The sequence below is a fragment of the Cyprinodon tularosa genome, unplaced genomic scaffold (genome assembly GCF_016077235.1).
Source record: "Cyprinodon tularosa strain WSP-4 unplaced genomic scaffold, ASM1607723v1 ctg874, whole genome shotgun sequence".
NCBI classification, from domain to species: Eukaryota; Metazoa; Chordata; class Actinopteri; order Cyprinodontiformes; family Cyprinodontidae; genus Cyprinodon; species Cyprinodon tularosa.
The window spans coordinates 855703-872701 of NW_024039645.1; the positions used below are offsets into that span (position 1 = coordinate 855703).

Sequence of the window (16999 nt, forward strand, 5' to 3'; positions counted from 1 at the left end):
CCGATATATATTTTGAACAGGGTGGTTTCAGAGACCAAGTAAAGAAAGCTAGAGTCAATTCAGGAAATCTGACATACTCAAAATAATTCATGGGATATACTCTTTTAAAACCAAACGCTTTGGTAAAACTAAAATTTATGAAAAGCTTTAAAAACATCCCTTGAAGAATTAAAAGCAAATCATGTTTAAATAATAACACTATTGGGTCACAACTGTTGGGAGTATATTTAAAAAGGAAGTACAATATTTGCAATTTCATCCCGTGTCTGTAATAAAAAAAGGATAAAATGGGGGCAAGACCAGATGCATAGTTTAAATCAGAGCATGAATGGGGATCAAGAAAAACAGCTGAAGTAAAAAAAAAAGCTTTGACATATGGCCGCCATATGGCCCCAGAATACTCACACTTTACCTATAACTCTTCTAAGTTTACCTTGTAAAGCCATTCAGCTGATCTATGCATGTGTTTTCAGAGGTAGTAAGCATGTTACCGTTTTATGAAGTGGCATAAGTTTGGCATCAGCTTTCATTTGTAAAAGTAGACTTCAGGCGGGTTTGTTTACTCAGTTTAGACGTATAAAAGTTTCTCTAATTCCTTTTTTTTTTCCATTGCTGTTTCTGATGAAGAAGATTAATTATCAACTCTTCTAAATCATAAGTCACAATTAACCCCTTCCTGTTTTAAATGCATTTACATCACATTCAGTCCTATCAAGCTTAGAATACTAAGAAAACCTGTTGGGTTTTTCTACTGTGACCAGATTCCTGTAAATACGCTCTGCAATGAGCAAGCATCTCTGTATCTCAGATTTCAGTGTAGTCCTGTTTCTCTGACTGTGACTAACTGGATGTGCTCTCTTCATCCTCTGACATGGGAGCTGGCTCGGAGCTCGTCTGCCTGGCTGTGTGTTTCCTGGACGGGGCCGCCTGTGGAGCTGGTTGACAGTTGCATTTTGTATCTATGCTTCTTTTTCTATGTCTGCTTCTGTCTCCTTGAACCCCAGTGGGCCTCAGCAGATGGCCGCTCACACTGAGTCTGGTTCTACTGGAGGTTTCTTCCTGTTCAAAGGGAGTTTTTCCTCTCCACTGTCGCTACAAGCATGCTTAGTGTGAGGGATTGCTGAAGAGTCAATGAGTCGATGCAATCAGCTGGTTTTCCTTAGATAGAAAACTCTGAATCAATCTAACTGGATGATCTGGTGAACTGGAAAGTGCCTTGAGATGACATGATGTGAATTGGTAGCCTGGGTGCCATTCCGAACTTAGTCCCGCCCACAAAGTTTGAGGTCGGGAAGTTCGGTCTGGCTCTGCTCCATAGTAGCGCGAGTATTATCGCCCACTGTCAGGCGATCCAATCAAATTGTCAGGGCGGGCTTTATACGATGATGGACAGATGATCAACAGTAACGTAATCAACCAGGTCACCAAAGCGCGCTTGGGTGACAACAACAATGGCTGCCGCTGGAGAGTTGAGGTGAGTAGATTCTGCTATTAGGTCTGTTCTAGAAGATAGCGACAGCAAATTAATTTTAAAAGAGGAACAGAGAAACGCGATCAAGGCTCATCTTCTTATTCTAGGCGTGCAACTGCACGCTTTGATTTTTGTTGACAACAACTATAAATCGCTTAACATACGTCACGCACTCCGTTGCTCTTATTGGTTGTAGGTCTATCCACTTGAGTGCAGAGGCATTTTTTTTCCTGGTTCGTTCAAAACACGCCCCATAATCACAGCTCTATGGAGCAGCATCAGACTCATTCTGACTAGAATTGAGTCAGACTACGTCAGGCTAGTAAATTGGTGCTATAGAAATAAACTGAATAGAATTGAATATGACCAGCCTTTCCTTAAAGACAGAGGTCTTCAACAGGGGGTCCGCAACCCCTAGGGGGTCCATGGAGGTTCTGCATTGGGGTTGCAAAAGATTTGGTTGATTAGACTTTTTTTATATTCCCCTCTGCAAGTTTTTCCACTAATTGAAATGTCTTTAAATCCACATTAATATGAATCCAACAGAGTGTAGTAAACAGATAAATGGAGGCAGAAGATGTCTTTCAGTCATCAATGCTCACATTCAGAGACACACAGGAGCTCTTTCAAGCTGGGCACCGTTTCATTCACAACACCTGTCCCATCAACCAGGAATCAGAAATACTTTAATAATCCCAGGGAGGGATTACTTTAGTTACATTACTCCATCTGTAATTAATGAGTTGTAATTATTTTAAATGATCCGCGGAAACCCTGGATCATTTCTGTATGTTTTGCTGCTTTGAATTTAATCATCTGGCGCATGCTCTCTACCATCTCCAAGGAACTCAGAGCGGACAGGAGCCACAGTGGAGGCTGTAGGCTTTGCTTTGAGCAGCCGGTCTGGAGCGCAGCGGGGCGGAGCGCTGACGGAGTATGTGGGATTTCGGGGTTAGCATGACATGTTGCTGTTAGCATAAACAAAACGTGTTGCACAATGCTTGCACACTGTTGCACTTTTATCCCCAGCTTTCTTTCCGCCGTCATCGTAGGTCACTCTAAATGCAAAGTGGTCCCATACAGCAGACCTATAAAGTGCTGCTGGCGCGTCTTCCAACTCCTGTTCTTTCCCACTCGCCAGTCCGACACATTTCTCCACAACAACTGATTTTTTTCTGCTACACCCGGCTACGCTGCTTCGCTTCTTCTTCTTCTTGTTTACTACTGGTGGTTGGCTTTGGTCGCAGTACCGCCACCTTCTGCTCTGGAGTGTAAACGCTTCGCCTATGAGAAAAAGGAGCAGCGCATGAACCGAAAGCAACACATGCAAACCGAACCGAGACAGTCGAACCGAACGGTTCGGACGGTTTTCATAAACCGTTCCAAATCTAATACATACATAGCACAAATGGTCCAAAATAAGTACGCTGTTGACTCCTTGGAGAACTTAGGGGACCTGGGGTCTTCTGGGCCTATATTTGGGTTTTATATCCATAATGTACCAGGCCAAAAATTCCTTTTAATTACCTCCCTTTCAGAGGCATAGACAGGTATGGGGCATTGCAGGCTGACAAATGAAGCCAAACGACCCCCATTCCAAAGGGGGAGACCCGTTCATTTGTTTCTATTTGCCTGCTTTCTAAACAAAGACAAAGCCTTGAACTCAACACTATTTCTGACATTTTGAATTGAAAAATCTTCCTGGATGGGAAGAGAAACAGCTTCAAAATTGGAAACAAAGTCCAGTGGATTGTTTTTTAACTTTTTAGGAATCTACTTTTATTGTTTAGGTTCCTTATTGTTAGAGAAAACTCTTTACTTTAGCAAACACCTATACCACTTTATCTGTTGTATAAGGTCCAGACTATCAGAATCATGCAGTAAATCTGTCATAGTGAGCTACACGGCTCCTGGGCAGCATTTACAAGCCCATCACCATCAGCGGGCCGTCGGAGGAAGTGGGTTCTTTTTGACAGTTCACCATTAAGGTTTTTCTTACCCAGAAAAATACCAAAGTTTAAAATTTCATCGTTTATTGTTTGGCCTTGTCCTGTCAGCAGAGAGGGTCAGTTGTGTTTTTCCATGTGAGACCACAGATTCTTCTCTTCTGTGGGAACTGACAGCATCCGAAGTTCCACTGTGCCTGAATCGGTTTTATGTAACCGGTGTTTGACACAGAGTTACTGTCTTGATTAGTTGACTTATTGCATGCGGCTAAAAGACCAAATTATCTCAAGGCTGAATGCAGTGAAGTATACTTAGCCATTTAGGAAAGATGTATTGGCTGCTGCTGATGCACATTCTTTATTAAATAATCTACTGAATTGGCTTTAAAGAGTTGTTTTGTTAGATTGTTTAATAGCAATGTCACACACTGTAAGTTCTTGACATGGTTTATTAGTGGTTTGACCCCATGTCTTCTTCTACTAATGGTATACTCAGGGCCGGCGATTGCTACAGGCGAGTTAGGCAATTGCCTAGGGCGACAAATGTGTTGGGGGCGCCCTCTAGCGTCGCCCTTAGGCTTACTTCCCATTAATCATAGAATTAGAAAAAAAAAAGCGAATTAAACCGGTTATGAAGCGTCCGTCAGTTTGACTTAACATTACGTATATATAAATAGCAAAATATGAACAAATAAATATACCACCGTTTTTTTATTTATTTTTTCACATTTAAGAGAAAAACGGAAAAGATTCTGATCACTTTCCAAGCGCCCTCCAACCCGGAAGTCGTGACGTCAATCACTGCAGCATGTCCACCAATGTTTTGGAATGAAATTGTAAGCAAACGTACTTGCTTAACTTTGCTCGCGGTCGGGCCCGTCTTAATCATCCACTCAGAGTACCACTGGTAAGCGCACACAGACTTTGTAGCTTGTCCGGTCAGTTAAAAATATTAATTGTGAAATCCGTGTTGTAATCGGAAGCATACAAGCTAGTTAGCTTGAAAAGTAAATAAAGTTTCAGACGTGCTGCGTGATGATGTGTTCAGATTGGCTCAGTAAAACGACAATTAGGTTATCATGATGCGTTCAAGTGTAACGTAAAGAAAACGGGAAATTTTGTTTTTGGCGAGAAACATGAGTAATACAGTTGTATATTGCTCTATATATAATTAAACTACTGATGCCAACATTTATTAAAAATTACATTTAATTTAAAATACAATTATTTATTTGTTAAATATTTTCCTAATCACTAAAAACATGATGAAAAGTGACAGTAGACAATACATTAACCAACAATTGTGAAAATATATTCTAGTTAGTTTTATGTCATTTCGAAGTGGCCTATTACATTAGCCATGTTTATTGAAGGCTAGAAACGTTTTTGTTATGCTCACTTGTTAAGCAATAGAAGCAATACCAGTTCTGTAAAAAAAATTGTTGCATCGTCTTTCCACCAAATAACAGAAAAGTATCGATAGTGGTATCGATAAAGACTCGGATCGATAAGGAGTATCGATAAAGGTATCGATATCAATAAATATTAACGATCCCCATCCCTAATCTTGACATCATTTTTTTCTCAGTATATATATGCAGCAGAATTATGTGCTATATTATTAGCTTGAGAATGGGTAGAAGATACTAATATAAATAAAATATTTTGTAGTGATTATCTGCATTGAGTATTCAAAAGGGATGTACAAATAATCATCAAAATATATGAAGTTATGGCTGTTCATCATAGAATATGTGAACAACAAAAAAAACAACAACTTCAAACTTTTAATTTTGTAATGGTATTCATAAAAGCACTTTTGTTTGTAGAGGGTTAATCCTTTCTTTAATCACTAATCAATGTCAGAAATCAGGGTAAATATACCTGATATATTTTATTTAGAGGAAAATTTTGTTTATCTCATTTCTATTTATGTTCAAATGATTTAATTGAACTGGAACAGAAAATTTAATTTAATGTTTATCAATTACTTTTTTATGTAGTCCTTGGTTGAAGAATTTCTTAAATGTATTATTTTTTATTGTTATTTGGTAATTTATGAAATTGATTTATTTAATATTTGTTTAATGTGTGTTAAATTTGTTAATTGTCTGAAATAAATTCATTCATTGATTCTAGGGCTGCAACAACGAATCGATAAAATCGATAAAAATCGACTTTTAAAAGCGTTGGCAACGAATTTAATCATCGATTAGTTGTGTCGCGCGATTAATGCGTCATCCGCCGCCGCCGTCATCCCGGGGAAGAAAAAAAAAAATATGGCGGAGCGAGTCAGCGCCGCAGTTGCAGTGTTGCCAACTCAGCGACTTTTCAGACCCCTCCAGCGACTATTTTTTTAAAAAGCTACTAGCGACAAATCTGGCGACTTTTTACGGTGTCACTGGCGGCTTTTGGAGACTCTTACGTGAAAGCATGTATCGTTCCTACTCTTCTCCTACAGCGGCAGCTGCTGCCGTGGGGCGCCTCCCCCATCCCAACGCCTTTCTCCCTCTCCCACAAGAATCCCTCTCAGCGTGCAGTCCGAGCCGCAGGATTTTAGTGAGGAGTTTACCCTCAGCGTCCAGACTGCAAATGAAGCGCGCATGCCCCGGGATTGACGGCGCAAATTGATCACAATAATTAAAATAGCCTGCGCTTTGTAAAGTGAAAAAAGTCGTAACATGCAACTTTTGTAAAAACAAATGAACATGGCACGGAAGCACCACTGTTATGACGCAGCACCTGAAAAGAAAACACGTTGGAGCCTTCAATGGCAGTGAAGAGAGCTGATCAGCAGGATGAGTAACCGTGTTTTTTTTCATTTTAAAGTGGGGAAACGTAAGTTAGTTTCTCAGGTAGCTCATCTGATGCTTTCCTTAGCTTGTTAGTAGGTTACAGACAGTGATAAGGTTGGCTTCTTATTTTACTTTTAATTTCATTTGAATTAGCTTAAGCAGCGTTTATATTTTCTTTATAAATAAATTAACTTGCAAATAATGAGGGCAAGGCTTTTAAAGTTTAAATCTTCTGGCAAAGATAAAGTAAAGAAGATCCTGCAATTTATGGAAGTAAAGCAGAATAAAATCCAGCAAGATCAGTAATATGTCAATTCATTATTTGCCACATTCCCATGTAAATATCTGTCTTTGGAGGATGGGTTTTTTAGCACCCCTAGTTCTCTCATTTTTATTCCAAATACAATTTATAATTTGAATCACAGGGCTATTTTTATCTCTAGGGTTCAGGATTTTCTCAAGTAGCAACTTTAACTGCTATACTTTCCTGTCTTAAAAGGCAGAACTCTTCTAGTCTAAAAAAACCTCATTTGTTGAAATGGGGGGGGGGCTATTGTTTGAACCCCTTAGGGGCTTTTAAAAACAAAAATGCCTGTCTCTTTTTGCGCTTTATGAAACAAAGTAGCCTATATTTTGTGGATGTACAGCTACATTTCTCATGTAAGTTTGCGTAGTTTTAACACAAACATTTATTTTTCATATTGCACCAGTACAGTTAATGAGCAACCTGTACTTGTGTGCTTGTTTGTTCTGTCTAAAATGTTTATTTTGGAATGAAGAGGTTAATATAAAAAAAATATTTTGTGTCCGATTCATCGATTAATCGAAAAAATAATCGGCCGATTCATCGATTTTCAAAATAATCGTTAGTTGCAGCCCTAATTGATTCAATCCAGTTTTTTAGTTATACTTTACCTAAGTGTCCTTACAGATGGTTAAAAGTGTTTTTGCACAGTCCTAACTTTGAGTGTGTAATAAATTATTTAAAATAATAAAAAAGAAAAGGTACTGAAATCTATTCTGGTATTTGTCTATGCATCACTCCATGCTAAGTTACAGTTTTTTTCTGAATGCTTAAACACAACCTTGATTCTTATAGCACAATTTCTAAAACTATTAATACTTATAGGAAATCCACTCACTGAGTTCACAAAACTAAAAGAACAAACACAGCTTTGCACTCAATCTGCAATTGAAACAAACACACTTTGCACAACTGTAGGCACAATTCACCGCACAGCACTCTTTGTGGAACTGTAAACACAACTCAATGAAGCACTAAACAGATGCTGAAAACAGTACTGGTATTTCGCACTGCAAAAGTGAGGGGGGGGGGGGGGGGGGGGGGCGCAAAACTCAATCTCGCCTAGGGCAACCAAAGGGCTAGAACCGGCCCTGGGTATACTAAAGACCTTCATTGCTTTTCTTCCCTATTTTGTAATTTTCTTGTAAAAATCATTGGTTTCCTAATCGGTTCCTGTTTTTAATGCAGATTCAGCATTTGAATCATTAGTTCCAGACTGAAAACTTGATGTCTCAACAATACAGAGACACAGTCCTCCCGTTTGTAGATTAAGCTGAAACTTAACTTGGGTTTTAAACATTTAATGGGCTTAAACAGAAGAAAGAAACTGGTCATCAAAACGAAAAGGAATGAGGTCATCTGCACCTAAGAAATTTTGATAAACTTTTTTCATTAACAGCTTGTTTATGGAAAAAAAATTTATCGAAAATTTAACAATTAAGCTTTCTGAGCCAATAAAAATGCTCCCTTTGTTCTGCCAAGATCATTAAAAGCCTAGTGGTGGCTTTTAGGACCACACTTTCCAAAATCCCCCCCCGTCCTGCTCCACTCTGACTTACTTGGAACTCAATGAGAGAATGCGCGACTTTATTATCAAATTCATTGGACCAAAACATGTATGAAAATGAACGCCGAATTTAATTTGACATATTAAAATATGTTCCTTATTTTCCTAACAGAGCACTTCGCTCTCAGTCTGCAGGTTTACTAGTGGTTCCTAGAATTTCTAAAAGTAGAATGGGAGGCAGATCTTTTAGTTCTCAGGCTCCTCTCCTGTGGAACCAACTACCAGTTTTAGTCCGTGAGGCAGACACCCTGTCTACTTTTAAGGCTAGGCTTAAAACTTTCCTTTTTGATAAAGCTTCTAGTTAGAGTGGCTCAGGTTATCCTGATCTATCTCTATAGTTCTGCTGCTATAGGCTTAGACTGCTGGAGGACATAGGGACCCCTTTTTCATCATTCTGCTTCATTCTATCTCTATTCTCCCACTCTGCAGAATCTGTTAGTTCAATCTCTAACGTTCTGCTCTCTCTGCTTTTTCTCATAGTAGCTTCATCTGGTCTGTTCCTGTTTGGCTGTGACTCCATCCTGGAGAGAAATATCAGCTGTGCTGCTGCCATCAACACCTTATAGAGGATAGAGTTGGGCCTTTTTTCAGTGTTTAGTCCCGTTTCTCTTTAGACATAGCTATGGACTCAGCTTTTACTGTGACTAAAAGGATGCACTCTCTTCCATTCCTTATGACATATAAACTATCTCAGAGCACCGTGTGCAGCTGATATCTGTCATCTTTTCTAACATAGAAAGTAGTTTATAGATCAGTGCTTTTATGTTCCTTTTTCTATGTCTGCTTCGGTCTCCTTGAACCCCAGTGGGCCTCAGCAGATGGCCGCTCACCCTGAGCCTGGTTCTGCTGGAGGTTTCTTCCTGTTCAAAGGGAGTTTTTCCTCTCCACTGTCGCTACAAGCATGCTTAGTGTGAGGGATTGCTGAAGAGTCAATGAGTCGATGCAATCAGCTGGTTTTCCTTAGATAGAAAACTTTGAATCAATCTGACTGGATGATCTGGTGAACTGGAAAGTGACCTGAGATGACATGTGTTGTGAATTTAAATAAACTGAACTGAATTGAATTGTAGTGAACAGGGGGTAACGAAGGGCAATCAGCCTCTAACGACCACCTCCCCATCAGGAATCGTAAGGTCAGGAGTCAGTCGGTCGTGGTAAGGTGGTCGTGGCAAATCCTCTGTTGAAGCAGAGCTGCAAGTGTTTTACCACAACCTTGAGGACTGTGCATGTGAATACAACGGAGTTGTTCTTCTCATGGGTGGTTCTAGACAGGGGCCAACGGGTGGATAATGTCCTCGCCCCTGTTATGGCCCCTGTACTGAAGACATAATACTCAAATGATCATAATATGTGCTGGAACAGACACGGTTACTGATCGGTCCTTTGGATCTATTTCAATTTTTTTTATCCCAAAAAATTCTGTTTTACAATGTATTTAAAAACAAAAAGCTGATCGCTTCAGTAGTTTTGAGATAGGATCCCAGTTTTTATCCACTAAATGTTATTTCAAAACAAATTGAAAAACAAACTAATTATTACAGCTGAATTTATTTATTTATTTTTTGTTCTAATTCTGATTTCATAGAAAACTAATTTAAACTTAAATTAAGTTAAAATATGTAAATTTCCTAAATTATGAATGTATATCGACCTAATATTCAAAATAATAGCTTTATTTGTCTTATTTATTTATTATAGCTTTTATTATTATTATTTTTAACAGTGTCCTGTCTGGCAATGCGGCAACAAGGATAATTGTCTTGATGCCAAAAAAAACCCCAACAGGTTTTACTTTCACAAGTGGAGCAGTACGGCTATCGCTATCGTGTTCCGCTTGATTTATGCATATAAATAGCTTTATTTGATCTTAGGTGCGGGATTTGTATTTTGATTTTAACGATAATCCAAATCAATCTCGAGCCGAAAATAAATATTTTAGTTGGAAGACATAACTTTGAATGGAAATTTTACTTCATGAAGCTCTCTTAATATATTTGAATCCCATCGTTATATAGTTTGAACTGTAGCTGCGTGCTATTATGGAAAATTTCGCACAGTGTTTGCCCGGCTTTACTTATTCCATAGCAGGTATGTTGTCACTTGAGGATAACACAGAGATGCACTACAGATACCATTTAGTGCATAATTTGGATGAAGGAATAGAGTAATAAAGTCAAAGCTTACAAAGAGGTTTCCTTCTGTGCAGGAGGCCCTTTGTTCAAACCTGATCCTTTTATTTTTCCCCCTTATCTCTGAACAGCTGCTCAGCCTCCATTTCTGTCTCCTCAGTATTTCATGCTTCCTTCTCATTACTAGATTTAACTTAATTTCATCCAGATTTCTTTGATTGAAATCTGCATTCTGATGTTTAACCCTTTAAAGCCTGATCCAAGAATAAAACAAAACAGAAAATTACTTTTTTTTTCGGTTTGAAGTCGTAATTTGGCCTTTTAATAAAATATGTAAAAAGAAAAAAGAGAAATACATTTTTGATATTAATAATTTATTACTATGTGATAAGTCAAGATTATTTTTTGTGTAGTCTTCTGCCCTCTGTTATCAGGTATATCTGATTATGTACAATAGGATTTTGAGCAAAGTTTTTACCATTAAATTATGCAAAAGGTGTCAGACGCAAAACATTACAGAAACCGTATGTATTAAATACGATACATTTGGCATTACAGGGTTAACATCACCCCATGCATGAATGCCAGCAGCTAACAGCCGTTTGTGCTTTATACACTTTAAATAGGAGCACATTTCTGAAAGGTTCTAAGCTTTGGTGTTAAAATGTTTTTGGGTTGATTTTTTTTAAATAGTTCAGTAATATTCCTCCCATGACTGATGAAGTAATTCAGTAGAAACGAAAAATAATGTTTGATCATTAAAATCGTTAAAATCCCCTGATGTATTGATGCGTAGAACCAACTGCTATAGATTCTACACCACCTCAATTTAATTGAGTTTATTTCTATGGAGCCAATTCATATCATCTCAGGTCACTTTATAGAGACAATTTAACCAGATCATCCAGTCTGATTGGTTCAAAGTTTTCTATCTAAGGAAATCCAGTTGTTTGCATCGACTCATTGACTCTTCAGCAATCCCTCACACTAAGCATGCTTGTAGCGACAGTGGAGAGGAAAAACTCCCTTTTAACAGGAAGAAACCTCCAGCAGAACCAGGCTCAGTGTGAGCGGCCATCTGCTGAGGCCCACTGGGGTTCAAGGAGACAGAAGCAGACATAGAAAAAGAAGCATAGATACAAAAGGCAACTGTCAACCAGCTCCACAGGCGGCCCCGTCCAGGAAACACACAGCCAGGCAGACGAGCTCCGAGCCAGCTCCCATGTCAGAGGATGAAGAGAGCACATCCAGTTAGTCACAGTCAGAGAAACAGGACTACACTGGAAAACAGGCCAAGCTCCAACATCTAGAAACAAAGGTGTTGATGGCAGCAGCACAGCTGATATTTCTCTCCAGGATGGAGTAACAGCCAAACACAACACATGAGGATGCTGAAAGTCGGCCCGATGGAAAAATTCTCACATGACTGGAGAATCGGCCCGAAAAGAGTAAAAAACCGTAGTGTATGCCTGGTTTAGCTGGGATGTTAGAATGGCCAAGTCAAAGTCAAGGCATAAATCCAATTGAAAAATGTTGCTTAACTTGAAAATTGATACTCAGCATTAGGGGTGGAACGGTTCATAAAATCCATGGTTCGGTTCACGGTTTCGTGGTCACAGTTTTCGGTTCGGTATATGTTGACTGTTAGCCTGACATGTTGCTCGTGTTGCTGTTAGCATAAACAAAACGTGTTGCACAATGCTTTCACACTGTTGCACTTTTATCCACAGCTTTCTTTCCGCCGTCATCGTAGGTCACTCTAAATGCAAAGTGGTCCCATACAGCAGACCTATAAAGTGCTGCTGGCGCATCTTCCAACTCCTGTTCTTTCCCACTCGCCATACCCACACAATTCTCCACAACAACTGATTTTTTTCTGCTACACCCGGCTACGCTGCTTCGCTTATTCTTCTTCGTGTTTACTACTGGCGGTTGGCTTTGGTCGCAGTACCGCCACCTTCTGCTCTGGAGTGTAAACGCTTCTCCTATGAGCTGATGAAGGTTCTCAGTCATCCAGGTCATAGTCAATCCTTAAAAATTCAAAAAATATCCACTGGACTTGGTTTTCAAGATTTGAAGACGTTTCGCCACCTCTCCAGGAAGCTTTCTCAATTCAAATGTGTCTCCTATGAGACAATAATAGGCTTCGCCTATGAGAAAAAGGAGCAGCGCATGAACCGAACGCAACACATGCGAACCGAACCGAGACAGTCCAACCGAACGGTTCAGCATTCAGTTTAGCTTGAGCTATAATGGGAAGACGAACAGGAATACAATGTCAGTACTCAGATGGGAAATACAGGAATAAAAGAAAAAAAACCAAGTGCAAGTAAAGGAAAATCAGGAAGCTTGAGTTGGTCGGATTTTAACCCATTACTCTTCTTACTGATTCATCAGTACCTGATCAATAAAATCAATTGGGGGCTCTTCTGTAAGTGGGGTAAATGACTGACCATCTGCTGTCCTGGAAAGAACCACAATGAACTGGTCCGGACAAAAACGAGACACCGGATATATTTCCTTTAAGGCCGGAAGGTCAGAGCACTTAAAAAAGTTCTCCTTTTGTTCTGTGCCTCAGAGAAAATAAGTCTGGATCTAAAACCTGAAGTGATGCATGGAATGAAAATGGCCCCCTATGATAATATGTTGGGATTAGCTGCTAACATCGCCTCCAAGCTTGACCACACTGGCGATCATAAATACAGAGATTTCTTAAATTTACCCTCAATTTGATCAGGCAAATAGGATGATTTGCGTGTTTTTACTGTTAAAATAAGAGAATTAGATAATATGCACTTGAAATAAGACAATGGAATTGTTTTTTTCCTATTTTAAATGTAAATCATCTTGTTCCATTGGCAAAATGTCTCACTTAATACCTCAATTCAAGAAAAAATGCAATTATATTAAGGAAAAATTACTTAGATTGAAACTTTTTGCAGTGTAACCACACTGGAAAATTATCTTTCATAAATTAAGTGTATTTACCATTAATTCACTGCAAAAAATCTAAATCTAGATAAGTCCTTTTTTCTCAAAATAAGTGCATTTGTTCTTGAATTGAGGAGGTAAAAGAGACATTTTGCCAATGGAACAAGACAATTTACACTTAAAATAAGAAAACACAATTGCATTGTCTTATTTTAAGTGAATATTATCTAATTATCTTATTTTAAGAGTAAAATTACTCATTCCATTGGCAAACTATCTCATTAACCTGCTCAAATTAAGGGTGAATACACTTTATTTAGGAAATTTTTACTTATTTAGAAATTTTACTTATTTGAGTAGGTAAATGACATAGTTTGCCAACTGAATGAGTATTTTTACTCTTAAAATAAGAGAATTAGATAATATGCACTTGAAATAAGACAAATCAATTGTGTTTTCTTATTTTAAGTGTAAATTGTTTTGTTTCATTGTCAAAATGTCTCTTTTACCTCCTCAATCCAAGAACAAATGCACTTATTTTAAGAAAAAATTACTTATCTAGATTTTGATTTTTTCCAGTGTGGTTTGCATCATCAGAGTGTGACGTAAAACAGCAGCTGGAGGAACTGACAGGAGGAGAAACAGGAAAAGACGGCTCGGGGAAGGAAGAATGACAGAATACAAGAGGAAAACTGGGACAAAGGAACCATATGCACTAAACAAACACAGCAGAGGTGTTGCTTGAAAAGCCTGGGACATATGTTGTCTCACACTCTAAAAGCTGGCGTCTGAACATGCTGAGATAAAGTCGCTGCTCCTTTTGTCTCCATTATTGACGTTACTCTGATATAATCGATAACAGATGACAGGCTGCAGGGCTTTGGCGTGCATTCACCCACCGCCCCGTTTTTGACAGAATAACAAGCACTCTTGCAGAAGCACAAACAAGACACCCTACAGACGCTGCAGGTCCAGACCGAGTGGAAAAGATTGTGGATAGTATCTGACAGATGTTGGGGCTCACTTTAAACAACAGCAGAAACACGGGGATTGATAGAAATAAAGAAAACCAAAGACAAACCTTCAAAATCCGAAATAATCCCCTCCAAGTGTGGGTTTACTCCACCATCAGACATTTTCTTTCTGGCTTAAATCTTAACAAAATAATTATTTTTTTCCCTTGAAGTGGTTGCTTTTTAAATCTGCAGAATAGAGCCAATAGGAAACCAGATTCAAGCCCCAGCTCTCAGTGAAGGAAGCAGCTAACCTTCCCACTAACTTTTCTCTATTGCTGCACACAGAGTGAGGGGAAAAGGCGAGCCTCCTCCCTTCTCCTCCTCCCTGTAGTTTGAAACACACTCACACCCCTCCTCTAGTGTCCTGTGTATGAGTGAGTGTCCCCTGCCCCCCACGCACTCCTGCGTATTCACGCAGACGGCCGCCATCATATTCTGAGACTCTCCTCAGCTGAGAGGCTCCCAGGTGTGACTTCTTATTCAGCTTCCAAGCAGCTAAATTAAAGGAAAAGTCCGGTCAGCAAAGAATAATCAATGGGTCATAATATAGACCTAAAACTCATACGTCCGCAGGGATTTCAATCTGAAAAACTCACATGAAGAGGAAAGACAATTAAAAGAAAATTATTGATACAATTACTTTGTCTGTGGCGCTCAGACCTCGGCAGGAAACATAGTGCTGAATTTTGATAGATATGCAAGAAACAGGAGCAAAGAATAGGGCTGTTTCCCTCCCAGGCATGAAACTGGTGGTGGAGTGGAATCGTACGAAAAGTTATGCACAGTATTTCATACGTTTTTCACATTTTTCCACGAAAAAACACATCAGTGCGCATGCGCAGCAAGACAGACGAAAATAGCAGATCCGCTGACGGACGTAAAACTGGGAAGAACAGTACGATAATTACTTCTTCGGGTCTCTAACTAGGTTGCTTGCTGTTTTGTTTCTTAGGGTTAGGGTTAATTGTATGTTAAATTCTATGTTATTTAATGGTGCGTAAGATGTGCACGCGCAAGGATATCTTGTCTCGAGGCAAGACGTAAAAATACGACGAAATGAGACGAAAAAAACGTCAAAAACGTACGAAATTACTGTGCATAACTTTTCGTATGATTTCATACGAACAGATAATGAGAATACACTGAGATAGATGGAGTTGGTCAGTCTGTAGACTGCTGGTTAGCAAGACGGTATGCTGAGCTTTATGGGGAGATCCAGTGGACTGCGTGAGCTGATACTAGAGCTTCACTCAGGGACCTGGAAGATGGAAGTCCAGGTTGAGAGAACCTGTCCATGATGAGCAAGCATGAAGCAACAGTGGAGAGAAAAAAACTCCCCATTGGGAAGAAACCTCTGGCAGAACCAGGCTCAACATGGCAGTCTTCTGCCGGACCGGTTAAAATGAGACGCGGAACGCAGTAAGAGTCCGGGAGGAATGATGAAGCTTTAGCTACGATGGTGGAGGAGGGGTAACCTTTCTCCGTACTAACAGAGCGATGACGAAAACACAACCACAAGCCAGGCTACTCTTGCCGAAACCAGTCGGGAGAAGAGCAAAAACATCTTTTCCTCTGAGAAAAGCCTCCAGAGCAGTGTTTTGCTCTTCTTTCAGTGAAGAAATACTCTGTAATTCCCATAAAACTTGCTCGATAGCCACGCTAACGCTAGTTTCATCGGCTGAAGCCGCCATGTTCTTTAGACTGAACTGTCGCGCTTCTCATTGCGTCACACCTCAACCCGCCTCAAAGCCAACGCTGATTGGACATTCGTTTGGTGAACGGCTCCAAATTTTCTTTAACGGAGAGTCTCCAGACTGATCTGCGAGTGAAACCTTGAAAGCTCGCGAGATCAGGATGGTCTCACGAGGCTAGCGGTCTTTTGCCGGACCGGTTGAAATGAGATGCGGAAAGCTGTAAGAGTCCTGGAGGAATGACGCTCTGATGAAGCTTTAGCTACGATGGTGGAGGAGGGGCTGGAGGTGGGTTGAATCGGGGTCATCTGAATGAAGTCACCATCACCGGCGCACCAGGCAGCGGATAAGTTGCAGATCGGAGGCCTTTTAAGATGAACGTTGGATGCCGATTGGCTTTTTTTTGAGTTGTGGTTCAAAGCTGATTGGCTGTGTCACAGATGGATGTAGGAAAGCAATCAGTTTCTTCAGTTGAACTTCCGCCGAGGCTCCATTTAATGAATTTAGCTTTAATCAGTAAAAAAAATAAAAATAATCTTGATCGAGTCTTGGACAAACATGTTAGCATAGCCGTAGCTGTAGCTAAGTCTGTTTTAGAGACTAAACTAGCTAAAGGAGTTTTAATCACCTTCCACTCTTCCATTAATGAAATAGTATCCCGTCTGGCGCCTAAGAAGTACATGTCAGACTTAATAATATTAATTTAGCGATAGTTTCAAGGTGTAGCTTTATTGTATATCTCGTACCATGTCTTTCAGTTGTGCTGTTCTTTTTTCATCTCGTTACAGATGATGAAGCAGACTGTAAATGTTTTCATTTTATCCTTTCTATCTCTTCTTTCTTTTCATCTTTTTTCCTTTTCTTCTTCTGTGTTTCTGCTCTATTTACATTGCAGTGTCCATATAAACTGTAAAACTCCCTGCATAATTATAATAAAGCAATTTATATGCATAAATCAAGCGGAACACTATGGGGATAGCCGTACTGCTCCACTTGTGAAAGTAAAATATGTTGGGCTCTTATTTTGGCAACAAGACAATTATTCTTATTGCCACATTGCCAGACTGTAAAAAAAAAAAACAAGTTTCAACACATCAAAAAACGTGTAACACAGGGCTCTGTAGCGCAATGCATAGCGCATGGGACTTC

The 16999-nt window shown here is 39.5% G+C and overlaps 1 protein-coding gene across 1 annotated transcript in view; it reads right to left on the minus strand.

Annotated features, from left to right (window-relative positions):
- The window catches only part of LOC119775515 (septin-9-like), a 114273-nt gene extending 99912 nt beyond the window's left edge, over positions 1 to 14361 (minus strand). The window contains exon 1 of the mRNA XM_038273504.1: positions 14225 to 14361. Within this exon, the coding sequence (XP_038129432.1) occupies positions 14225 to 14279 (55 nt within the window). The 5' untranslated portion in view covers positions 14280 to 14361. The remainder of the gene's footprint in view (positions 1 to 14224) is intronic.
- Between the last annotated feature and the right edge of the window lie 2638 nt (positions 14362 to 16999).